This window comes from Hippocampus comes, unplaced genomic scaffold (genome assembly GCF_001891065.2).
Source record: "Hippocampus comes isolate QL1 unplaced genomic scaffold, H_comes_QL1_v1.1 scaffold174, whole genome shotgun sequence".
In the NCBI taxonomy this organism is placed as follows: domain Eukaryota; kingdom Metazoa; phylum Chordata; class Actinopteri; order Syngnathiformes; family Syngnathidae; genus Hippocampus; species Hippocampus comes.
This window is the reverse complement of record NW_017805983.1, coordinates 1,166,398-1,192,049: the sequence shown is the minus strand read 5'-3', so window position 1 is coordinate 1,192,049 and position 25,652 is coordinate 1,166,398. Positions and strand designations below refer to the sequence as shown.

Below are 25,652 nucleotides of genomic sequence, written 5' to 3'. Positions count from 1 at the left end.
AGACCATCTGTGGGAATGTTATCATGAAAGCAACAAGACCCACAACCATCATTGAAGTGTGAGTACTAGACTGGCCTGCCAGCAGTTCAAGCCTGTCTCCCGTTGAAGCTGTGTGGCGCAGTATGAAGCACATCTCACTTTTGTTTTAAGCTTACTAGCCAAATGTTTTGGTATTGTTTGTAACCAGCCTAAAGGCAACAATCCAAAATGGAGAATTCAGCAAGTACGGTCGATGAATTCACTTGTTCTTCTGATAGTAGTTCCATGTACGAGTACTTCCTTTTTTGTGGTTCACCAGTTAGACGTATTTGTTTTATGTTTTTCTTTTGTCAGACTATGCTCACGGCCATCTCCATGAGTGCCATTGCCACAAACGGAGTGGTCCCGGGTGAGTGGATGTCTGGAAGTGTTGAATAATACTGATCTGACAACGACTTCTCTCTGACTGACTGACTGTTTCCTTTCCAAGCTGGGGGTTCCTACTACATGATCTCTCGCTCACTTGGGCCTGAGTTCGGTGGCGCTGTTGGGATTTGTTTCTACTTGGGCACAACTTTTGCTGGTGCCATGTACATCCTTGGTTGTATTGAAATCCTCCTGGTAAGTCAGCAGTTATCCTGTTTATTGTGTGTTATGCAACACCGTTTATTTAAACGGCGGTGTTTGACTCTGTGTTGTGTATATTAGAAATGACCCACGCCAGCGCTGCTTCAGAATTGCACTTTATTTTTAGTGGCAAAGTCAGCACAAAAACAGAAATCCTGTCCAATGTGGTCATGTGCCCCTGCTGATAAAATGAAACAGGAAAATGTCATTGTATTTCAAAATAAACTTTGAACTCGCTAGCAAACTCGTAAATGTAAACAAACAATAGAAATTTCTCTGAACCTTAATTATAATTTCCTCTCCACCGGAGGACTGCAGCGAAAGGAGATTCACTTTTTTTTGTGTAGGGGCTACTGTCACAAATTTGAGTGAATTAGATCTACGCATTAATGTTCCAGATATTGACACTGGAGGCTGCATTAGGAGAACAAATCAGGTCCTATCTATTTATAGTTGTATATAATTTGTGTAGTTAGAACACAAGAAATAACATTATACTGTACAAGAGATTCACAAGTTCTTGACTGACCCTGTTACACGTAGACATGTCACAATTCCATTCAGGTGTCCTATTTATATCCAGTAGTTGGATACACAGTGCAAATTCGTATTTGCCATACATGTTCAGTCATGGTTGAGCATCTTCATTGTTAAAGTTTCACTGGAATTATACTTGAGATACCTGCAAAGGTTTCACAAAAATTTGTTGGGAGATGGAATATCACCAGGACAAGTAACATGTTGGCATTTTGTAATATTGATGAAATTGCAATATGGGCCAAATATTATAATATATTGTCACCATGGAAAAACTACAAAAGTAGACAAAATATTCTGAAGCAGACAGCAAACTGGCAACTACTTACTGTAGCTGGGGCTGTATTCCCATATCTTTATTGAACTGTATCATACTGTATTGCGTATCAAAGGAGAAGATGAACCTATGCATTCTGTGCTACCTTTCTCCTCCATTAACCTCCACACCTTGCCCATTCTGTCCTTGCCTTGAACCATCTTCCCATCTGTCAGATTTATATTGTTCCTCAGGCAGCCATCTTCAAGATCGAGGGCTTGGAAGGGCTGGAAGCAGAGGCCGCCCTCCTAAATAATATGCGGGTATACGGCACCATAGTTCTCAGCTTCATGGCTCTGGTGGTGTTTGTAGGGGTGAAATATGTCAACAAGCTGGCGCTGGTCTTCCTCGCTTGTGTCATCCTCTCCATCCTGGCTGTCTATGCTGGAGTCATAAAGACCGCCATTGACCCGCCCATCTTCCCGTCAGTTGAATCGATCTGATGATGGATTTTTTTTTGGGTGGCACGAGTGTGTGACATTTATTCATTTTTCTTGACTTTGCCTGCAGTGTGTGCCTCCTGGGAAATAGAACCCTCGTCTCCAAGGGCTATGACGTCTGTGCAAAAGTCATTGAAATCGACAACGAAACAGTCACCACCCAACTGTGGCGCTCTTTCTGTGATTCTGACTACATCAACGCCACTTGCGATGACTACTTCCGTGACAACAACGTCACAGAGATACAAGGCATTCCAGGAGTCACGAGTGGAATCCTGGCAGGTAATAGGTGCCTCAAATGTGCTTACATGACCCAATTAAGAAAAAAACGAAACCAAAAAAAAAAAAATTTAGATGACCAGCTCGGCGGATTCCTCTTCCAGAAAACTTGTTTGGCAATTATTTGGAAAAAGGAGTGATTGTAGAGAAGAGAGGACTGGCATCCCAAGTCGACCCAGACAGTTCTGCTTCCAGCACTAACCGCTTTGTGCTCGCCGACATCACTAGCTTCTTCACTCTGCTGGTGGGAATATACTTCCCATCTGTCACAGGTAAGAGGCATGCTGGAGGTTGACACGACTGTCTTTGACATTGGGCAACATAGCTCTCAAAGACAGGGGTCATGGATATGCAAAATACACTACAGTACATGTATCCATTTTCTATATAAATACAGTACAAAGACGAAAGAGCTGGAGCGTACTGATTAACATTGACACACAAAGCATATGTAAAAAAAAAAATTGTAGGCATTTTGTGGGTACATAATGTAAACCATAGGCTCTATTTTCGTAGACAGCATATGTGCTCGGGCGTAAAAATTGGCGTTCCTCGGGTTTTGTGCAGGTGTAAGCTTCGCTTAGTGTGTTTGGAAATTTGACAGACCGCACCGTGCCGTGCTAGGTGTTCCGTTGGACCTTGGGCGTTTTTTTTTTTTTACACGTATTTGACGCACATGACAAGTTCGTGGCTCAAAGTAGATGATATTTTGCACCTGTGAAAGCAGGTTTAGGTTGTGGTGCATGTAGTATAATGCAGTTTTGGTGAATTTGATTGAGGTGCTGGCAGACAGATTCGTGTTCATGTCCACAACACGTAATTTCTCACTGCACATGTCTGCAAAAATAACAAAAAGAAAGAAAGCTCCATCCATGCCCGCAGTTAGACCGTGCTCTGCTCTCGCGAGACTTGTGCTGGACATGAAAATAGGGCCCTATGTGTTTGGTCCATGTATGGCCCAGTTAATGTTGGTAACTAAACAGTCCCATTCATCATGCGGTTCATATTTTGGCATCATGAGACACCTTACAATTGGTCAACAGATTCTCCCCATTGCGACGTTTCAAACAGGAAGTGATCGTTTGTCACAAAGTGTCACACAATGTCATAAGCAGGTTGCAACTGAGGTACAGTGAGACTGGAAGAGTCACAGAAAGACATATAGAAATAGATGTTTTGTTTTTCATTTCAGCTCTTTGTTGGAGAAGACAAAGTTGTGCATAAACTATTAAAACATGAAAAGGTTGGACATAATATATTCATATATTCAGTGATCGTTTGTCACAAAGTGTCGCACAATGTCATAAGCAGGTTGCAACTGAGGTACAGTGAGACTGGAAGAGTCACAGAAAGACATATAGAAATAGATGTTTTGTTTTTCATTTCAGCTCTTTGTTGGAGAAGACAAAGTTGTGCATAAACTATTAAAACATGAAAAGGTTGGACATAATATATTCATATATTCAGTGATCGTTTGTCACAAAGTGTCGCACAATGTCATAAGCAGGTTGCAACTGAGGTACAGTGAGACTGGAAGAGTCACAGAAAGACATATAGAAATAGATGTTTTGTTTTTCATTTCAGCTCTTTGTTGGAGAAGACAAAGTTGTGCATAAACTATTAAAACATGAAAAGGTTGGACATAATACATTCAAGAGAAGCTCGGAATTAACTTGTAACAGACATAGTAAATTTTAGGATCATCCTGAAATTTTATCTGATAGCTGAACAGTCCAATTTTTGCGAGTAATTTACAGTCTACATCCAGGCAGGCTGTCTAACCCGTCTCCTTTCACAGGTATCATGGCGGGTTCCAATCGCTCTGGAGACCTACGTGATGCTCAGAAATCCATCCCCATTGGCACCATTGCAGCCATCACAACCACATCTGCTGTGTGTATCCTTCACAGAGCAGCCGTAGTCTATCAAACACAATCTGAATGGATTCCAACGAGCCAAGCATTTGTTTGTCATTGTTTTCTCGACATTTACAATGATATATTCCTTAGAAGACTTTTTACTTAGATATGTCCTGTGTGGTGCTCTTTGGTGCTTGTATAGAGGGTGTTGTCCTGAGGGACAAGTAAGTCCCACTTTCTAGACAAATAACTAAACCTAGTAGTCCTCCAAAGTGTAAGTAAACTCTTATTTATTTCATTAAAGGTTTCTTATTAGTCTTCACCTTGCAGGTTTGGTGAAGGGGTGAACGGTAACCTGGTGATCGGGACTCTGGCATGGCCATCTCCGTGGGTCATTGTTTTTGGGTCATTTTTCTCCACCTGTGGAGCAGGACTCCAGAGTCTTACGGGAGCGCCACGCCTCCTGCAGGCTATCTCGAGAGATGGTATCATTCCATTTCTTCGAGTGAGTTCACTAAGACCAGCTTTCAGGCCACTAAGAGAAATTAGCCTTCTCGATAAATATCAGCTTAGTGTGACACTCAAAAGTTCGGCACTTCTATCCTCTTCTGTATTTACTTTAGCAATGTTTCTTCTGTGAGATGGTAATAAGATGTGATTTAGCAAAGCCCATTTGTTATCCCTGCAGATCTTTGGACATGGTAAAGCCAATGGGGAGCCCACCTGGGCCCTCCTGCTCACAGCGAGCATTTGTGAGATTGGCATCATCATTGCTTCTTTAGATGCCGTCGCACCCATCCTTTCCATGTAATTTAATTTTGTTGTCAAATCCAACATAGTGTACCTACAGAGCATTCATGTTGAACAGGTCCTTTCTCTTTTTCTTCTTCAGGTTCTTCTTGATGTGCTACATGTTTGTTAACCTTGCCTGTGCGCTCCAAACCTTACTGAGGACTCCAAACTGGAGGCCACGTTTTAAGTTCTACCACTGGTGAGCTATATATGTTTTACATTAATATGTAGCACTTCTAATTGTCATTTAAATGCTGAGAAGTAACTATTTTAGCACTCGCAAGATGACAAGACTATTGAAGATTTGCTCTCAGAATCTGTACTGATGCCAAGTGATTGGCTGGTTGGTCTGTATGGATTGTGAGTGATGTCCCGTCGAAAAGGTGGTGAAAGTGTCGAACAGCGAGGTCAACGGCAAGTAATGGTCAAAAGTACTGAATTTCTTCCCCAGTAGGTGTAAATTGCAGTTGAAGAACCCAAGCGACCTAGTGATGATATTGTGTATTTGCACCACCGACGGCATCGTTGCTGGTGTCCGTCAAAAGCATGAGAGGGGTGTGGAAACGACAATGTGATGGCCTTGGCTAATGCCTGCTTTGTGGCGTCGAAAGCGCGTTGCTGAGCATTGTCCCACTGCAATATCCTTGGTTTGCCAGTCAGGACCCCCGTATAGCGGTGACATAGTGATCACTATGCCGGAAAGGAAATGGTGGTAGTAATTCGCCATGCCAATGAATTCCTACAAGCATTTCATGGTGGTCGGTGTTGGGAACTCACTAATATCAGCAACTTTTCTTGGGCGAGGGTGTACACCCGATGCCGAGATCTCGTATCGCAGGAAATCAACCCTTGACATGCCGAGGATGCACTTGTCTGGGCGCACAACCAGGCCGTTGTCCTCCAGCAGCTGCAGAATGCCGTGCACGTGGCTTTGGTGTTCCTTTTCACTTCTGGAGTAGACCAGGATGTCGTCAATGTAGACACCGCAGAAGGGAAGGTCGTCGAATATCTATTCTATCATCCGTTGGAAGGTGGTGCCACTGTTCCTCAAGCCACAGATAGCGAATGATGGCGGTCTTGGCTATTTCGTCTGGATGTACGGGAACATGGAGGTACCTTTTGAACAGGTCCACCAAATTCTGGCACTGTTCAACTGAGATGTGAACTCAGCCATGTTGGGCAGCAGGCAATGGTGAGGCATTGTTTGGAGGTCCAGGCACCAATAGTGTCCGGGATCCATGAGGATTCCTCACCATGTGTAAAGGAGATGCTCATGCGCTGGACAACTTCTGGCACAGGCCCATCTGCTCCATCTCTGAGAAGGCCTGTTTGGCACCTTCGAGCTTTTCGGCAGACAGGTCTCAGAACTTGGAGGGAACCAGCAGACCGGAAGTATGACTATGCTGGTCGATGCCGTGCTTGGCCGGGCTTTTGACGAAGTTCTGCCTTGAACACGCTAATGCCCATGTCAACCAGAAACTTGCATCCAGACAGGGCGTTAGTCAATCCGCCATGCTGCAGAACAGCATCCAAGTGCATGAACAAATATTATAGAAAGTATATTTGCTGGATCAGTTGCAGGAACTTAATCATAGAAGTAATTTAAGAAGAGGGTTAGAGATTATGGGAAGCCTGAAAAGTTTAGCTGCGAAACTGCAAGCAAAATACCAACAATGATAACATCGTCAGGCTGGCGGAAAACACCAATTTGATGAAAAATGCAATTTATTGTCCCCCACAGGGCTCTATCATTCCTGGGTATGAGCTTGTGTCTGTCACTTATGTTCATCTGCTCCTGGTATTATGCCATCGTTGCCATGGGAATTGCCAGCTGCATCTACAAATACATTGAATTCTGTGGGTAAGTATGTCCTCATAGGATAGAGACTTTAAAAAAATGGGTAAATATCAAGTTGTACTGAGACAAATACATACAGTATATTTATATATGCATTCACATTCAATAAACCTGCTCTATGATTGTGTACTGCACACTCCCCAAAAGCCATTTTACATTCCATTTGACCAAGGTGGGAAATGGGAAAAAGATAAGCACAATTTACTCCAGGTGTAGGCAGCACAACAGTTCCTTCATCATTCCTCTTCTTCCCAGAATTTCCCTATTTGGGATCAATGTTATATAGGAGCCTTCTCCAAATACGGGCATCCCTTTCATCCATTTAAGATCTGATTAAATACAGTCTTTCCATCTGGTTCTTGGTCTTCCTCATTTATATGTCGTCTGTACATCCTTTTGCATCACTTCTCTTCCTACATGCAGTCCTTCAGTTCTCCTCATCAGATGTCCAAACCAACTCAGTCTAGCTACTTGTACTTTCTATGAAAGTTTTTTTTCCTTCACCAAGCCTGTGTCACATCTGTTCCTTATTCTGCCTTATATAGTAACTTTGGACATCCGTCTAACTTCTTTTTCTCTTACTTTCTTGCGTGGAGCTGCTTTTAATCTGTACATCATGGCTGATTTTGCCACTTCTTCATGGACTTTAGCTTTTAATTTTATGGGGACTCATATGTGACATATCAACCTTTCTCCAGTTGTTCCAACTACAACTGATTCACAATGGTTAATAAGGAAGCTCATACGTTACCCCATTTGTCTCGATAATGTACAAGCTGCAATGAATTACAGTCTGGGTTATAAATGTTCTTTATGAGACCAACTTCCAAACCGCATAAACAACTGTGTGACAGAGCTGAGAAAGAGTGGGGTGATGGGATACGTGGCATTTCCCTGAGCGCTGCTCGGTTTGCTCTCATGAGGTTGGAGGAGGGACCACCACATACCAAGAACTGGAGGTCAGTCACAGTCAAGCTAAGTTGTGATCATTTAATGAAAATGATGCTCAATTTCTGGCCAAGCTGGCTGTGCTTTATCTGTGTACTCATTTCGCTGCTCAGGCCTCAGATCCTGGTTCTTGTCAGTATGGATGCCGAGCAAAATGTCGAGCAGCCTCGTCTGATCTCGTTAACAAATCAGCTGAAAGCAGGGAAGGGTCTCACTATTGTTGGCACCTCTGTTCAAGGAAAATTCCTTGACAACTATACCGAGGCCCAAAGGGCAGACCAGGTCTCTGTCACACAACACACATGCCACTAAGTGACCACACCGTTTGTGATTATGTCTAACAACTGCCGTCGATTCTTTGCCACATTCAAGTCTTTGCGGAAACTGATGGAGACAGAGAAGGTGAAGGGCTTCCCCCAAGTGGTCATATCCTCCAATTTAAGAGATGGGACATCACACTTGATCCAGGTTGGAGGGCTTGGAGGTTTGAAGCACAACACAGTGATGGTCAGTTGGCCACATAGCTGGAAACAGCCTGAGTCCCACCAACAATTCCGCGATTTTATTGGTAAGTTACTCCTGACGTAATCACTATCTTTAATGTTTCTAACTTGGTATGACCATTGTCTACTCTGCTGCACATTCTCCTCCATAAAGTAGTTTACTTTTTCTCATAAAAAAAAAAAAAAATAGACAGCCCCACTTTTGAGTGTAGAACTAGAGAACAGACAGAGCCATTTGTCCAGTCACTTCTTGATTGCAAATATTTCCCTACTGTTCCTGTGTAGAGGTGGTCAGAGAGACCACAGTGGCCAGTTTGGCCTTGTTGGTTCCCAAAAACATCTCTAGCTACCCGTCCAATGGAGAGCGCTTCACTGAAGGACACATTGATGTGTGGTGGATAGTCCATGATGGAGGCATGCTCATGCTTCTTCCCTTCCTGCTGCGTCAGCATAAGGTGGCAAATGCAAAACTGCAAAGTATGCTTTGGGTTAGGTACGTCGTCATCTTGATCTGATGCTCTTCTTTTCCTGAAGGTGTGGAGGAAATGCAAGATGCGCATTTTCACTGTGGCTCAGATGGATGACAACAGTATTCAGATGAAAAAGGATGTCATAACTTTCCTCTACCACCTGCGCATTGATGCTCAGGTGGAAGTTGTGGAGATGGTGAGATTGACACGTGCACTCACTGGCCACATTTATTTCCAATATGATAGGTAAATAAATATTCTTAGTCATTTTGTAAGTCTCTCAATAAAATTCTATACTGTATTGGGCAGGGTGTCAAACATACGGCCCGCGGGCCGGAACTGGCCCCCAAGGAGGTTCAATCAGGCCCGCAGGATCATTTAAAAGAGAAAAAATGTATGAAAGACACGGAACGAGTATGTTTAATAAGGTGCAATTCGTGAAGTGTCCGCTAGGGGGCACACTGTTTTGATCAGAGAAGAAGACAACAGCAGTCTCAGTCTGTCACTGAGACAGACCCAACACAGCAGACGCTATCAAGCACATGTGAATACTTTATTCTTGACACATTTAATAGTACTCTCCTTAGTTTGTTAGGTGTAGGCAGGGATTAAATTTAGATTTTATATAATGGTTTAAAAATTCCTTTTTTTGTAAATCTCGTTTAATCTTAAAATGCATGACTATATTTTTCAATACCAATGACTTGTTCAAGTTTTGTCCCTTTGTACAATCAGTGGGATCAGTTGCAATGCATATATGTGAATGATAAAAGTAAATTGCACATTTGACTAAGGAAATCTAAGATGCTTCATGAAATGTTTTGTAAAAGATATGTTCATTAAATTTCAACATTTACCGAATGTTCTTGTGCTTCTTTAGACCAAAACAAAGGAAAGACATATTATTTTGGTTATTTATAGCAGAATATGGTATCATTTTAATGGTCCGGCCCACTTGACATCGACTGAGGCCGTATGTGGCCCCCAATGTGAAATGAGTTTGACACCCCTGGTATAGCGTATGCGCTACAACCTGTTTGCTTGGGGAGTCAATATCACAATACACCAAAATCACAATACTGTAGCCGCATGTCAGCTCACATGTCATATATAGTAAGCGCAAATGACTGATGAAAAGAAAGTAAAACTGCCTGTTTAAAGGTGACTTGTTCAAAGGGGCTTGTTTTTTTTTTCCGTGGGAATTTTTTTCAGTTACATATAACAAGGGGACGTTTGTTTATTTTAAGTTGATTTTAATTTGTAAAGAAAAAAAAAGCTGTGTGGAAGAAGCATAGTAAGTGAATGCTTTTGTCCATCAAATCAAGTTGCCTTTGTTGTTCATATTATTCGCTGTCTGCCTTAATCTGCCGCATAACATAAATATTCACCAAAAAGAAGACAAGTGACCATCAGACACGGGAGGCGAAGTGGCACGACAAAAACTTTTCTTTCGTCTTTGTGATACCTATCGCCCAGCACGACAGTGACATCTCAGCCTACACCTATGAAAAGACACTTGTAATGGAACAGCGCTCACAGATCCTCAAGCAGATGCATCTGACCAAGAATGAGATGGAGCGAGAGGTAAGCATGCATTTCGCATACTAAATCAAAGAAGAAAGCGTTATTTTGTGACTAACCAGCGGTTTCGAAAAGTATGCTCTCTGATCATGAATTGAATTGGTTGAGCAGCAAGGCAAATTACCAACTGGAAAATCATCCATTGCGTTCTTTTATTCCTCTACAGATTCAGAGCATAACAGATTCATCACGCGGGTCCATCCGGCGTAAAAAATCCTTTGCCTCACGCTCACAACACAGCACTGAGGAAGGAGCCAGAATGGGCGAACATCCAGAAGAGGAGGTACAGGCCATCTTAACTGATTTTTCACTTGATCTTGGATGGCATCCCAAGATCACATGACTGCACCAATTATCCAGCCTTCCTATTTCGAAGCTGACACTGAGCAAAAGTCAAAGTATACTTTGGATTGGTCGACAGTCAATCACAGGGCTCAAAACTCAAAACAGACACATATGGGCAATTAGTCTTTAAATGCATGTCTTTGGCCTGTGATTGGCTGTATTCTATGTGGAGTTTTCTCCACATTCACATTGGTTTTCTCCAGCGACTACAGCTTCTTCCCACATCCAAAAACATGCAGTTAATGGTTCATTGAAGACTGTCCATAAGTGAGAATGCCGAGTGTGAATGTTTGTTTCTCCATATACCGGTACTCTGTGATTGGTCCGTGACCAGTTCCGGGTGGACACTGCCGCTTGGTGAAAGTCAGTTTGACTCCAGACGGCTGCGAGCAGCCCTGATGGCCAGGTCCGACCATTTGGGAAAATTAACATATTTTTCTGAAATTTACGATGGCCACCTCGCCCCTGGCGGACCCTGACTTGACGCCTTTGCAGATAGGTGTCTGTCTGTTTTCTTTCTTTCACTCTGTTATTATGCCCCGTCTGTGGCTGTTTGCAACTCAAAACAGGTCCAGCTCATCCACAATAAGAACGCCTCAACACCTGCCAGCCCTACCAGCCCCACTGCCCCTGCTGGGGTTGGAAGAACCTGGACAGACAATAAGGAGGTTGGCAAGGGGAAGACTCTGGAGGCGGGCAAAGACCCCTTCAGCATGAAACCGTGAGTTGGCTAAAAGCTTATTATACAACGTAAACTATCAACAAGCCACATTTGTTGGATTTATACGCGAGTCCTGTAACATGGAAACTTTTTATCTTGGAAAAAATTGTGACTTGACTCTCACAACATTACCATTATTATTTAGTTTTAGTTGAACTCGAAGACAAAACCAAGATCGGACATACGCTTACGTAGGTTTGAATGAAACACCTGAATGTAAATAAAAATTACTTTGTTATCCAACCTCCATTTATCCAGTTAAGCAAGGAATCTCATTTGCAGTGCCAATCTAGCAGCAGACCACAGAATAAAACACAGCAAAATAAATACAACAAACAAAATCATATATCTAGGCACAAAACATATCATCATAAAACACCAAACAAAATCTCCACTCAAAATACATCATACCTCCCATCACGTTGGCACTTCTTATATGGGAGGTGCAACGTTTAATTGCCTCTTGTTGTACATTGTTTGAAACTGCTACAGATGTGAGAGGAGCAAGATTGAAATCTACTTTGACCAGGATGAGAGCGCCAGGACCACTGATGTTACGATCGCAGCCTGCGTAATATCACTGACAATTGCGACAAGCAAAGTTTCAGAGTAAACATCCATCCATTTTCCGATCCACTTATCCTCACAAGGGTCGCCGGGGGTGCTAAAGCCTATCCCAGCCGTCATCGGGCAGTAGGCGGGGGACACCCTGAACCGGTTGCCAGCCAATTGCAGGTCACACATAGACGAACAAACATCCGCGCTCACACTCACACCGAGGGACAATTTTGAGTGTTCAATCAGCCTGCCATGCATATTTTGGGAATGTGGGAGAAAACCCACGCAGGCCTGGGGATAACATGCAAACTCCACACAGCAGCTGGAATTGAACCCGGTACCTTTGCACTGTGAGGTCGACGCGCTAACCACTTGTCCACTTGGCCACCCAAAGTAAACAAGCAAGTGTAATTTTCAAACAACCGAACGCTCGTCCATTGGCGAGTTACATACATCCAGAAAGATCGGTTCAACTCTCCAGCCCCATTTAGTCATCTCTCTCTCCCTTCACTTTACACTTTTACCGCTGACTTTCCTCCGAAGCTCACGCGGCTACACATAGATGACACTCCTTGTGGCCGCAGCTCTCCTCAGCCGTACCATCGCACCAACAAGCGCCGATACTCTCCTCCAATGAACAGTCCACACGATGTACAATGCAGTCGATTTGGCATCGGTACATTACACACGCAGAAAAAAAGCAGTGGAAACATTTAGATGAGGTGGGCAGTGTGAAAGGGCTTACGGCTTCTTGTATAATCTCTTATTTGTATGTCAAACATTATTTTCTCCCTCGTGACACGCTGCTACAGGGAATGGGAAAACTTGTGAGTATGACGGTGTCTCACTGAGACCAAGTGTTTGATCCGAATAACTACATCCAGAGTTGTCCTATGTCTCCTGCACAAGGAACCAGACTGACGTGAGACGCATGCACACAGCTTTGCGACTCAATGAGGTCATCATAAAAAAATCCAAGGAGGCTAAGCTCGTCCTGCTCAACATGCCTGGACCCCCCAAAAATCGCACAGGTGAGGAAAACTGTATCCTTGCAGTGTGTACCGTTCCGCTCCACAATAGCGAAACTGGTGAATAGTGTAGATTAGAAAAGTACACGTAAGGAAGATCAAATTACAAAGGCAAAGCATCTCAAAACACTGCGTAGTTTATGGTTGACCGTTAAATACATTCAATTATTTTGTAGCCCCGCAGCCCCCCAAAAAATAGAGCAATTATCAGGATAAGCGGTACAAAATTAGTATTTCATAACATTTACAACAAAGCCTTCATCATAAAATGGGAACAACGTGGAGCAGTTCCATCATTTGTATTGTTCATTAATGCGTTAGTCTTTGTTCCTCCTTCACTGAGGCCGCCTTCCAGACATGGAGTTCCTGGAGGTCCTCACAGAGGGTCTAAATCGGGTTCTCCTCGTCCGCGGAGGGGGACGTGAGGTCATTACCATCTACTCCTGAATATATTTTAGCCAGAGGTTCTGCCCGTGAGACCTAGCGAGTCTCACAAAACCTCCCTCAAGGATAAACCGTGCAGGTGGCTCTATCCTGATTCAACAGCATTTCACTAAGGCTTTTAGTCCCACTCCTTCATGAAGAATGTTCCCGTCTTTTCTTATTCTCACGTGTTGTTTGAATGTTTTCAATATTTATTCAGCTTAAAATGTATCTTTTTCTTTTTCTTGTCGTTGAATTGTTTGTATGGAGGCACGCAGGTTAAGTGACATTGGACTCAACATCAACTTGATATTTATTTGCAACAGGATGTTGACAAGCAGACTACAATGTAAATTTGGAGAGCTAAAACATGATACACTCGTTAAATATAAACAGTCAACAATTATAATGATCATGTGATATTACCTGAAGGAAGCTCATTTTTAATGAACAGCTAAAAAAAAACTTTGAGCCTATGTGCACATTTTTTTTTTTTTTACTACCACTATTTTCAGTAGTAATTGTTGAAGTTACTAAACCGCATTGCAGAATTTGTTGCCTCAATTGCTTGAAAAATATGCAAGTGAATTTTAGTGGATGACGGGAGTTTGTTAAGTTCTGTTCCATTAATTAAGCACAGTGATCAATTTTCCCTTTCAACACACAGAAACAAAGGGGCGTGTAAAAATGTTATACCCCATTGATGTGTGTGTGTGTATATATGTGTGTGTGTGTGTGTGTGTGTGTGTGTGTGTGTGTGTGCGCGTGCGTGCGAGAGAGAACCTGAAGAGTGTATAAAATAACTTATGTAAATAAATGTCATTATAGACTTAGGAAAATAAATTGTGTGGCAAGTGTATTTGTTTTGTGTGTTCCTTTATTTAATTACAAGTCACTGAAAGAAGTGGAGTCACTAATTTAGTGGAGAAAGTTGCAACCATGACAAGCGTCTGACAACTTTCCACCTGTGTTTAGAAGTTGTAACACACCACAATGGTTTTACAATCTTATTTAATTATACTGAATCGAGCACAGCACAACTATTTTCGGTGACTTCAACAAGCCAAGTGTTTGTTGTTTTGGGGATTTGAGAGCAAAAATAAGCCCTGGAAAAAGTGACAGTGACTGATCCAATGAAAACACGCTGATAGTGTCGGGCCAAGTGAAAGTTCAATTACTGAACAGCCTAATGGCCACATAGTCCGTTTTTTCCCAAAAGAAGAGAAACTACAAACTGGGTTCGAATGGGGACACAAGTGAGAGTGTTGTTACAATGTAATAACACTGTTCAAATCAGAGTTTGTAATCAAAGGTGCTTAAACGCTCACTCAATAAACACCAGTATGAAGAGCAACACATTTTATGAGGCGAGCCAAAGTTCAGACTACTGAATATCCCCACTTGTTTGAACGGGAGCAGACTTGAACGTTGTCCTCTCTTATCTGTGCTGATGATAATCCTTGCTTCAAATGAAAAAACTGCCATTTGAGCTCTGACAATGAAGCCAGGTGCGAGCAGCCTGCGAGTGAGGCTGCCCGTGTTTGTTTTTGCAGTGGAGGTGGTGATTTTGGGTCTGTTTGCCACTTTTGTCGCATATGACGACCACGGTGATGCCAGATTTCAAACCAACGAGACTAAGGCCATGGACAATGCAGTATACAAGGATTATCCTTTTTTTGCCGACATTCAGGTGATGATATTCCTCGGCTTTGGATGCCTCCTGGCATTTTTCCGACTCTATGGATTCGGAGGGATGGTTTTCAACTTTCTTGTAGCTACCTTTTCCATCCAATGGGCCATTCTAGTGCAGGGGTACTTCCAGTTCAGTCATGATGGTAAGATCCAACTTGGTGTGATCAACCTCATCAATGCAGAGTTTGCCTGCGCCGTGGTGCTCATCTCTTTCGGGGCAGTATTGGGCAAGACAAGTCCGCTGCAGCTGCTGGTCATGGCTCTCCTGGAGGTGCCGGTATTTGCAGTCACTGAATGGGCAGTGCTGAAGTACCTGAAGATAAACGACGCTGGAGGCTCCATCCTGATTCACCTCTTTGCCTGTTATTTCGGCTTGGCAGTCACCTTTGTGCTGTACAGACCTCGTCTCAATGAAGGTCACGCCAAGGAGACCACCAGCTATCAGTCGGACATCCTGTGCATGATGGGGACCTTGTTCCTCTGGGTCTTCTGGCCCTCCTTCAACTCGGCATTAACCCTGAAAGGCGATGACCAGCACAGGGCCATCCTCCACACCTTCATTGGCCTCTGTGCCTCCACCCTCACGGCCTTTGCTCTATCTGCACTACTCAACAAAAATGGAAAACTCAGCATGGCGGACATCCAGAATGTGACCTTGGCTGGAGGCGTGACGGTCGGGGCATCCGTAGATATGATGATATCACCGGCGGCAGCATATGCCCTGGGGATGGTAGGCTGCATCGCATGCATGCTAGGCTACAAGTACCTGAGCCCTGTCTTGGCACAACGCTTCCGAATCCAGGATCAATGTGGAATACATAATTTGCATGGGCTAACAGGACTCATATCCTCCGCTGCTGGGATTTATGCAATAATGGTGGCGAAAGAGGAAGTCTATGGCCCTAGTATGTATGACACTTTTAGGCACAGAGCCCCAAAAGAAGGGGATCCCAAGTTGCTTGAGCTGCAGGCATTAATTCCTGGACTGCAGCCAGGTTTGGGCCGGAGTGCCCGAGAACAGGCTCTCTTCCAGGTGGCTGCCATCTTCTCCACCATAGCAGCGGCCGCCATCGGAGGCGTGCTCACAGGCATAGTCTTGAAAATCCCTTACCTCTCCTCACCTTCAGATGATTTATGTTTTGATGACAAACTATATTTTGTTGTGCCCCAGGATAGTTACTCGCCACTGAAACAAAACAAAGACACACATAAAGAGGAAACTGTTGCCTAACACATCGTGCTCTCCTTACCGAAATAATGAAAATAAAATTGTCTTTTAAAAGTGCTTCAAAATAATATTTTGTGATGACATGATATGTATATTTTGCAGTCATTGTATTTATTGCCCCAGTAAATCGAATGTTTTATAAAATGTGGATAATTATGAACATGAATATTGTGTTTGGCATAGAGACACGTCACACATTTGTGTCATTAACAAAGTAAAGATATTACACTGTGTCTAACTGTAAATGACTGAATGGAACAAATATTTGTAATGTTTCTGTTATGACTCAAAAATATCTACTGTAAAGGTATGATGCCCTGATTATCTAATTAGATTCATACAATTCACCCCAGCGTTTAAAGTATTCTTTTTTTAAAAACAGATTACATTCGAAATCGGGAGTCACAGAAATAGTGGCTGTACATATGACGGGTTTAAGACGGGCAAATGATTGACGCACTTGCTTCCTCTCTACTTCTTTGTTGTGTCTAGTTAAATACAAGTTCTTTGTCATCTCTGCTTGTGATCCTTTTTTGTTTCTCACGATTACTGTTCCTCATTGTGCAACGTGAAATTACAAACGGTGTCTAAATAGTTTCTTCAACCCAACATTGACGTCAATAACGAGTTTGCCACTTAACAGACACGATAGTGACACCTGGTGGACAACGTAAGTGTACATAGCGATTATGTGCAAGAAGGCCCTTATCCTCCGTGGGCCATATTCTCTCCCTTTATTTATAATGTACGATCATTCCTCTGCTATTTTACTCATTCACTCCTTCGAGATTCCACCATGACCTCCGAAGACCAAACGGTACATGTTTTGTGTGAATGTGGTGAAAACACAGAGCATCTGTCTCAAGCTGTTCGAACACTGTTATCACTGACATAAAAACTACCTATATATGGCATTTACAGTTACACAACATCAAGTTTAGCTTTTTTTTTAACACACGCTCATAAATCTAAATTCCAATTTAGCAAACAGAGGTAAAAATTTGACCTGAAACAACCTAAGTGCACACAAAATTTGTAGCAGCTTGTGACTTATCGGGTCAGCGTGGTGGAGTGGCCAGATGAGAGGCAGAAAATATTCAGGCAAGTGCTACCTAGCCCTTCACGAATCTTCATTCAGACCACATCTTAGTAAAGGTAACGACCCTCACGGCTCACCTGTTTTCTGGGTTTGGTCATGTGATGACCTTATATTCATATAAGTCAGTGTATGATGCAAACTGGGCCCTAAGGCCCTGTCGTGTAATTTTTAGTCAAAATCAAGTGGCAGTACAAGACCAAATGGCCACCCCCTGAAATGGATAAAACAAAACGGTGGATTTTTATGTGCTTAAATCAAATTCCACAAACGCAATATTAATCAGAATACCGTGTCTACACTTGTGGGGGCTCACTGAACGTATTATCGAAAGAACTGACTTTACTTCCCTTTGAATAAGCCCAGTTGTACAACAACTATTTTATTTTATACACACCCGATCAGTATTGGTGATATTGTTGATGGGACGTAGTGCACAATAGTGTGCGAGTTTCGTCTCCATCCGCTTGGTGGCAACCAAGACCTTACACTGGAGCAGCTGAAGAATGGCAGAAAAAATATGTAGAGCAGTATCTATCCATTCATCCATCCATCCATTTTCTAATCTGCTTTTCCTCATGAGGGTCACGGGGCGTGCTGGAGACTATCCCAGCTGTCTTCGGGCAGTAGGCGGGGTACACACTGAACCAATTGCCAGCCGATCGCAGGGCACACATAGACAAAAAAAAACCCATTTGCGTTCACAACCACATCTAGGAACAATTTTGAGCAGGGGTAGGGAACTCCGGTTCCTTGAGAGCCGTATCCTGCCTGTTTTAGATCCCCCCTATTCCAACACACTTGATTCCAATGATCAGCTCATCAGCAAGCGCTGGAGAGGCCTGCAACGATTATGAGCAATTGAATCAGGTGTGTTGGAGTAGAGAGGGATCTAAAAAAGGCAGGATATGGCTCTCGAGGAACCAGAGTTCACTACCCCTGATTTAGAGCATTCCATTCACCTGCAATGCATGTTTTTGGAATGTGGTAGGAAACCAGAGTGCATGGAGAAAATCCATGTCTACTCAGAGAGAACAGGCAAACTCCACATAGGAAGGCCAGATCCGGGATCGAACATTGCACCTCTGCACTGTGAGGCAGACGTGCTCGCCAGTCGATCACCTTTCCGCCCTAGAGCAGCATTATTCTGATAAATTGATTGCATTTACTCATGGCTTCAAGGATCCAAACCAAACACGCCGGTGCCCCATTAAATTACAGAGTATCAATTTGGCATGAACAAGTAAAGACCTGCAGATCATTTGTCAGTCGCACTACTAACAATAGGAAGCATTACACTGGATACAGGAAGGTAATCTTGATAATACACCGGTCACGTCAGTCTGGCAGCGCTCACAAGCATTCGAACGGTTGAGTCATGCTGTTTGGAATTAATTTACAGAATACAGTACATCATCATTTATACAGGATTGCTCACCCGCAATTTATTTGTGTCTTTCATAATTTTATCTGTGGTTTTATTGTTTTTGTTCTTGATTGTAAAGTGTCCATGGGTGTTTTGAAAGCCACTTATAAATAAAATGTGTTATTATTAAGAACAAACGATTGAGGGCAGCTTTTATTTGTGTTCCTGCACGTGTCGGAGGAGTGGGCAATGAAACTGCTGACGTTCTGGCTGAGCAAGCTTGAAACTGAATCCAATAATACGATAGAAACTCAGTTATCTAAGGCTGAATACAAAATAATAGTTAAAAGGAAAACGCTGGACATTTGGCAAGAGAACTGGGATTTAAGACACAGAACGACACCTACAGTATACTATTAATTGCAGAAACAGGTTGGTTTAGGCCAGGACGTTAGATGGGTAGGAATCCTGAAGGAATAGTCCTTTTTTACACGTATTCGGATTGGTCATACTGCACTTAATTCCACACTTTATAAAACTGGAAAGCAGGCTACAGGCACCTGTGATGTGTGTGGCCAACATGAGACTGTTTGGCATGCGCGAACGGAATGCAGATTTTATAAGGAAAGAAGTGCGTGGATAATACAAAAGGACAATTAACTTGCATTCCGCATTGACGGTGTTAGAAATGCATCAACAACCAAAACTCTGAATTAGTTAATTAATTATTTCAGGGAAATAAGATTCATGACTAGCATATGATTTTTTATTATTATTATTATTATCGTTACCATTATTATTGGAATTATTACTATTATTTTTTTTCTTTGATTTTTTTTAAAGACAGCTTGTATACTCTCCAGCACGCCTGTGACCCTCGTGAGGATAAGCGGATGAGAAAAAGGATGGATTATTATTTTTAATACTGTGTGTTTTTATTTGCTGCGTTTCTGATACTTCACACTCCGGTCCGTTAGGTGGCGATAATGCATCAAACGTTGGGTTGCCAACCAACAAATAAACTAAAACTAGACGACGAAGAAGAAGATTGGACGTCGAGTGCCGTAAAGGCCACGATCACTCCTGCGCTCCTTTTCCTCTTTCTTGTACGAAACCAAAACGTTTTACATAAGTCACTCATTGAAATTATTTATGCCACTTTTTAGTTGGATCTACCGAACGGGACGGATTCAGAAGGGTCTGTTCAGCGGGACATTGGCTTTGATATTTTGACTCTTCCTCACATTTTCACCCTTTCCAAACGGTAACGTCATTGTCTGCTACGTAGGCTAGCGTTCCGAAGTTAGCTGGCCGTTTTTTAAAGACACGTTTTGGAACAATAGCATCTCGCTGTTGTTTACTAAGCATTTCCGCTTACTGTGTTTACGTTGTGCTCGGATCACATTCGACCTTCGTTTACGTTCATTTCCATTGGCGTCGATTTGGATTTGTCGACCAGCGAGGGGCCGTTGTTTGCTACAGCAGGGCCAAGCAGGTAATTAGCGTTAGCATGTCACCGTGGCCGCCATTAAGTCTCCCCAGATATGGTAGCATGCCTTGGTCGTCAAAACATGTTGAGTGCTCGTTTTCTGTTTGACTTTTCAGCGTTTATAAAGCCTTAAGCCGTAGTAGAGTTAAAATGAATGTTATTTATTTTTGTGCAATGAAACACTTTACTCCCCCCGCCCCCCCCAATTTCTCTGCTGTAGACTGCAAATTTCCCCAGTGTGGGACAAATAAAGGTTATCTTATCTTAGACCTGGCCCTACTTTTAGGTTAGATTGAGATTGTTTATTTTGTGCCTATTAATCGCCGCGCCTAATAAATAGCAGGTTCAGCAAGTGTGTAAGACAAACTCTTGCGATTGAGAGTTAATTGTGCTCCACGTGTTCAAAGTAGTTAACGAACTCATTATCTTCATTTTAGGATCGTCATGGCTGATGATTTTGATGTTGAGGCCATGCTGGAGGCGCCATACAGAAAGGTGGGTGGAGAGGTCAAAGAAATAAAGCTTATGTTCTACACTTGACCCGTTCCTAATAATTGCAACTATGACAAAGTTTACATGAATGTTGTGTGGTGTGTTTAAGTAAAACGCTGTAAGTTTATAAATAAATCCGCATCTATCTCTCTTTATAGACTTCCCTAATGATATCTCACCTCTACTCCCATGAATTCATCTTTGATTCCACTGTGAACTGTGAAAAAAAGGAAGGTAGTTATTGTGCATATACTGATGTACTGTGGTTCACCATAGGACTAAAAGAGATTCGGCCTAAAACACCCAGGCCCTGTTCGGTTACGACAAGGTGAATACAAATGAGTGACGGGCCCATCTTACCTGGCCAGCAAAGTTGGCAGTATTCAGATTTATAACCTGCATGTACAGCTCAACAGATGGCAATAGGAAGGCTGTACAAGATTTTACCTGTACTTTGACAACTTTGGAAAGCAGCTAGGGACCATCTTATGATTAAGACTTAGAATCGTGCCAGTTCCATCCATACGTTGTTAAACATGTTTCTTTTACTTATAAATATGAATACTGCCCCTTTGCCTCATTCAGCCTGAATGTGTATCAGCATCATGATTTTGAATGCTACACAACACCAGATATGAATATAGCAATACTTCTATTTATAATTTGTATATTGACTTGGCATACTTTAGTGAAGACGCCATAATGGCACACCCTAAGACAATAGTATCTCGTGGAAGGTTTATTTTATTTTTTTGTTTTGTTTTTAATATCAATTTCTTTTTCTTGGGCGTCAATATTACTAAGAAGTGTGAATCCCTGTTTGCTTCAGGGCAAGATGTGTGACAGAGGTGGCATCGAGCTCTTACAATCCAAGAACGAAAATGGGTGAAGATCACTGGACTGACACCAACCACAAAGGATCTCTTTTAGCGACCCCCACATCTTGCGTGGTCACATGTTTAGGCACAAATAGTGACATTGGTACGGCTTGCCATAGGGGGATGGGTTGAGATGAGCTTACTGACCTCAGCTAAAAGTTGTTGGGGCACCCTCCATCTTTGATTAAGAGTACTTTGCAGCCAAGTTAAGAACAGAGGGGCAGCAATTGGGGAAGGACACCTGTCCAGGCTCAACAGAAGGACATTTTGAAGTATTATTATTAATTGAGATATTTCTGCATTTTTCTCTTGTCCCACCCCTCCCCCTGTACCATGACGACTTGAAATGTTGCGTCTACGTCCTCATGATGTTCTTCTATCAACCTTGCTTAGGATGAGGTCAAGTCTTCTCATGCAAACGGACATGATGGTCACAACAGGAAGTATGTCTTTTTGTTGCCTCATTGTGCTGGATTTACAGAGCCATGCATGACAATAACTGAGCCCTCTATTGAATGGCACACAGGAAGAGGCGCAGCAAGAGCAGAAGCCCAGGCTCCAAGAAAAGAAGGAGCCGGAGCCGAAGCAAAGACAGAAAAAAAGCTAAGAAGAGGAGCAAGAGCCGAGAAAGGAAGCGAAGCCGCAGTAGGGAACGTCATCGCAGCAGCTCTCGGAGCAGAGAGCGAGCTGGGCGCTACAAAGCTCGAAAGAGCCCAGTGTAGGTGACCGTACTGCTGTGTGGCTTGATCCAGTGTTTTCCAACAAATTTGCACATTAAAAAAGAAAAACTTCCAAAATGCTGCTAAAAGTACACATAACGAAATAATGATCCGTTTTCGTTTATTCACAAAGTGAAGTGTGCGCCTGTTTAATTGAACACACAGCTGATAAACTTGCGGGAAATCATGACTTTGTCTTTGTTTCAGACGCAAGCGTTCCAAAAGTCGCACTCCTGTCAAGAAGGAGAAGAGTCCAATCAGGTACAAAGTCATTTCCTGTTCCTGCTTGGTGTATGCTTATATTCATATAGTCAGCCCCTCTGCAGAATGCCCGATTCTCAGCAGCATTTTGCAAAAAGGCCAATCGAGGATCAGGCATTTTATTAAGACCTTTTTTTCTTTTGCGAAGAATCTCACCATTAAACAGTGAGTTCCCACTTGCCTTTCTTCATTGACATCTGATATACCGCCCTGCATTACAATGTGAAGTACGAGACAGAAGCAGAATTCAAGCAGCTTATGAAGTATTCGGGATCATCCCCACTGTGCATGCAGTGTGAAGCCGTTGCGTGCTCGACAGCCACCCCAGTTGCTGTCAAGAGTTCGGCATCTATTTTCTATTTGCCAAAAGTGTCATCCGGTCCCAAAATAACTCCACGAGGCTGACATGAATGTCGATGTCAGGCCACTGTAGGTGTGATATTGGAGCAATTCATTTTGTGGAAGGGTTGCCGTGATTGGATAAGGTTTCAAGCTTTAATGATTGACATTGCAAATTTGTTGTCTCTTATCTCATGGAGCTTTTGTTTTGTGTTTCTAGGCAACCAATTGACAATCTAACGCCAGAGGAGCGAGATGCCCGCACTGTTTTCTGCATGCAGCTGGCTGCTAGAATCCGAGCCCGAGACCTGGAGGATTTTTTCTCGGCTGTTGGAAAAGTGAGTTCCCGGGGAATTTAAATGTGAACTTGCGAAGCCTCGTCTTGCCTCGAGTCTAAAATTGATGTCTGGAATGTTTTTGTTTCTGTAGGTGCGAGATGTGAGAATGATATCGGACCGGAATTCACGGAGATCGAAGGGGATCGCCTACATTGAGTTTGTGGAGTCATCCTCTGTGCCCCTGGCCATCGGGCTGACGGGCCAGCGGCTTTTGGGTGTGCCCATCATTGTCCAGGCCTCTCAGGTCAGTGGGCACACATCTTGCTTCCAAATGTTAAGACAGACATGACTCATGTTTCTCACATACGCATTCACAGGCTGAGAAAAACCGGGCTGCCGCGGCGGCCAATAATCTTCAGAAAGGCAGCGCGGGCCCAATGCGGCTCTACGTGGGCTCGCTGCACTTCAACATCACTGAGGAAATGCTGCGAGGGATCTTTGAGCCCTTCGGAAGGGTCAGAATGGACTTGCACATCCGAGAGAACGCTTTGTGCTTGTGCAGATGAGTGATTGTCATCCTCTTTTGTTTGTGCAGATTGAAGGAATTCAGCTCATGATGGACAGCGAAACCGGACGCTCCAAAGGATATGGCTTTATATCAGTAAGTGCTCGTAGTCCTTTGACACGTTTTCTCTGTGTTCATATGGCCGGCTGTCTGCAGCTTGCCTATTTACAGTGTGCGTTCATGACGACGATCATGGTTATCTACCTTCATCTTCAAGTTTGCAGATGCCGAGTGTGCAAAAAAGGCCCTGGAGCAACTGAACGGCTTTGAGCTGGCCGGCCGGCCAATGAAGGTGGGCCACGTCACGGAGCGCTCAGACGCCTCCACCGCAAGCTCGTTCCTGGACAACGATGAGCTGGAACGGACCGGCATCGACCTCGGCACCACGGGACGGCTGCAGCTCATGGCTAGACTTGCTGAAGGTTTGGAATATTCCAATTGGATTTCAATATTTTGTTTTATTTCTTTTTCATTCTCTCCCCTTGACCCAACATATTTGGTCCTGCAGGAACGGGTCTAAAGATTCCCCCGGCTGCTCAGCAGGCACTACAGATGACCGGTTCTGCGTCTTATGGAAACATGGCCACCCCGGCAAGTAAGTCAGAATGACTGCTGTAGTCAGTTCTATCACATGATTGTTTGCTCAATGTTGAGTCGTTGCAGCTCCTGCGCCGAGCCAAGCTTTAAACCTGCCATCTCAGCCACTGGCCACTCACTGCCTTCAGTTGTCCAACCTCTTCAACCCGCAAGCGTAAGGCTTTCAAAGTGTTTCGAAATATTTACAATATGACCTACTGCTGGCCTTAATGTTTTTGGGTTGTTTTGGTTTTTTTCTCTCTTCTCAGGGAAAACGATCCCAGCTGGGCCATTGAGATCCAAGATGATGTCATCGAGGAGTGTAACAAGCATGGGGGAGTCGTTCACATTTATGTTGACAAGAACTCTGCTCAGGTGAGAACATTCCTTCATTTCTCATTTGTCTAACAACTGCAAGAGATCTGATAGAATGAATAAATATTGTTTCTACCTTAACGCAAACATATTTTGGGGGGTGCAGGGTAACGTGTATGTGAAGTGTCCCTCCATACCAGCAGCAATGGCCTCTGTAAATGCGCTTCATGGACGCTGGTTTGCAGGTATGTGCACTAGCACTTTTCCATGCAAATGAGCACAAATGACATGATTCCAGAGGAACACGTCTTTTTCCTGTTTGTCTTGTAGGGAAAATGATCAAGGCGGCCTATGTTCCCTTACCAACCTACCACAACCTTTTCCCGGATTCAGTAACAGCGAAGCAGCTTCTAATGCCAACACGTCGATAGTGAGGCATGCTTCTGATCATCAGTGTAAATACATTTCTTTGCATTGATTAAAATGTCTTTGAAAAGGCCTCATTGAAGTTGGTTGGCTCAAGTTTGTATGTATGCCCTTTCAAAAAAAAAAAAAGGGCCACTTTGAGTTTACTTTCAACTTTGTGGCTTTGTGATGTCAAGTACCACTGAAGAAATCTGCAGATCTGTTTTTAAATATTCCCGTCTCATCTGCTTGTTTCCTCGAGTACTTGTAGATTGAAAACAAATAGGATTACATAAATGTGTTGGAATATTGGGCCTTGAATACCAAAAGTATATCAATGTTGACAATAATGCTTTGTAATTTTTTACAGACATTCATTTTTAGTATGAAGGCTCCCAATAAACTATTTGAAAACAATTCCTTGATATGTTTTGTTCCTTTTAGAACAAGCCTCCAATTGCTTTAAATCCAAACTTTCAAATGAAGGTCACATACATGGCAATTTTCCGCGGAAATCCGCCGTTTTATTTCTTAAATTGATCATTTTTGTGAATCGTCTAAATCCGTTGAGAAAATTTTAGGGGCGGCCAGGTACCTTATCGTCGAGTTTTCACGAGCTCTCCCGAACAGTCTCTCCGTTTTCCGTTTGTAAACAGCCCTGCGATTGGACGTGTATGAAAGCTTCAACT

General features: G+C 43.1%; 2 protein-coding genes across 5 annotated transcripts in view; both read left to right on the top strand.

Moving 5' to 3' along the window:
- The window catches only part of slc12a5b (solute carrier family 12 member 5b), a 29,679-nt gene extending 12,969 nt beyond the window's left edge, over positions 1-16,710 (top strand). The window contains exons 5-26 of one of the 4 annotated variants that reach the window (XM_019891697.1): positions 334-388; positions 470-600; positions 1,636-1,883; positions 1,970-2,181; positions 2,283-2,450; positions 3,977-4,075; positions 4,204-4,261; positions 4,368-4,542; positions 4,726-4,844; positions 4,930-5,028; positions 6,571-6,690; positions 7,542-7,646; positions 7,749-7,917; positions 8,008-8,203; positions 8,424-8,593; positions 8,673-8,804; positions 10,085-10,192; positions 10,356-10,472; positions 11,104-11,255; positions 12,626-12,640; positions 12,723-12,839; positions 14,888-16,710. In XM_019891697.1, coding sequence (XP_019747256.1) covers positions 334-388; positions 470-600; positions 1,636-1,883; positions 1,970-2,181; positions 2,283-2,450; positions 3,977-4,075; positions 4,204-4,261; positions 4,368-4,542; positions 4,726-4,844; positions 4,930-5,028; positions 6,571-6,690; positions 7,542-7,646; positions 7,749-7,917; positions 8,008-8,203; positions 8,424-8,593; positions 8,673-8,804; positions 10,085-10,192; positions 10,356-10,472; positions 11,104-11,255; positions 12,626-12,640; positions 12,723-12,839; positions 14,888-16,187 — 4,065 coding nt within the window. In that variant the 3' untranslated portion in view covers positions 16,188-16,710. Of the gene's footprint in view, positions 1-333; positions 389-469; positions 601-1,635; positions 1,884-1,969; positions 2,182-2,282; positions 2,451-3,976; positions 4,076-4,203; positions 4,262-4,367; positions 4,543-4,725; positions 4,845-4,929; positions 5,029-6,570; positions 6,691-7,541; positions 7,647-7,748; positions 7,918-8,007; positions 8,204-8,423; positions 8,594-8,672; positions 8,805-10,084; positions 10,193-10,355; positions 10,474-11,077; positions 11,256-12,625; positions 12,641-12,722; positions 12,857-13,196; positions 14,108-14,887 lie in introns of those variants that run through there. The other 3 variants (XM_019891694.1, XM_019891696.1, XM_019891695.1) reach the window with 3 other exon arrangements.
- A 2,972-nt stretch (positions 16,711-19,682) lies between these two features.
- rbm39b (RNA binding motif protein 39b) lies at positions 19,683-25,380 on the top strand. Its single transcript, XM_019891541.1, has 15 exons — positions 19,683-19,910; positions 20,573-20,630; positions 21,899-21,948; positions 22,032-22,223; positions 22,432-22,485; positions 23,045-23,162; positions 23,254-23,406; positions 23,480-23,617; positions 23,698-23,763; positions 23,885-24,089; positions 24,176-24,262; positions 24,331-24,418; positions 24,513-24,618; positions 24,725-24,803; positions 24,889-25,380. Exons 2-15 carry the CDS (start codon positions 20,580-20,582, stop codon positions 24,987-24,989), a joined length of 1,488 nt encoding a protein of 495 aa, XP_019747100.1. The 5' UTR covers positions 19,683-19,910; positions 20,573-20,579; the 3' UTR covers positions 24,990-25,380.
- Positions 25,381-25,652: the final 272 nt, after the last annotated feature.

Excerpts from the sequence above, each read along its gene's own strand:
- rbm39b (XM_019891541.1), top strand. The coding sequence starts at position 20,580 with ATGGCTGATGATTTTGATGTTGAGGCCATGCTGGAGGCGCCATACAGA. Across the intron at positions 20,631-21,898 it reads TGGAGGCGCCATACAGAAAG|GATGAGGTCAAGTCTTCTCA; the intron begins GTGGGTGGAGAG and ends AACCTTGCTTAG. Across the intron at positions 24,090-24,175 it reads CATGGCTAGACTTGCTGAAG|GAACGGGTCTAAAGATTCCC; the intron begins GTTTGGAATATT and ends TTGGTCCTGCAG.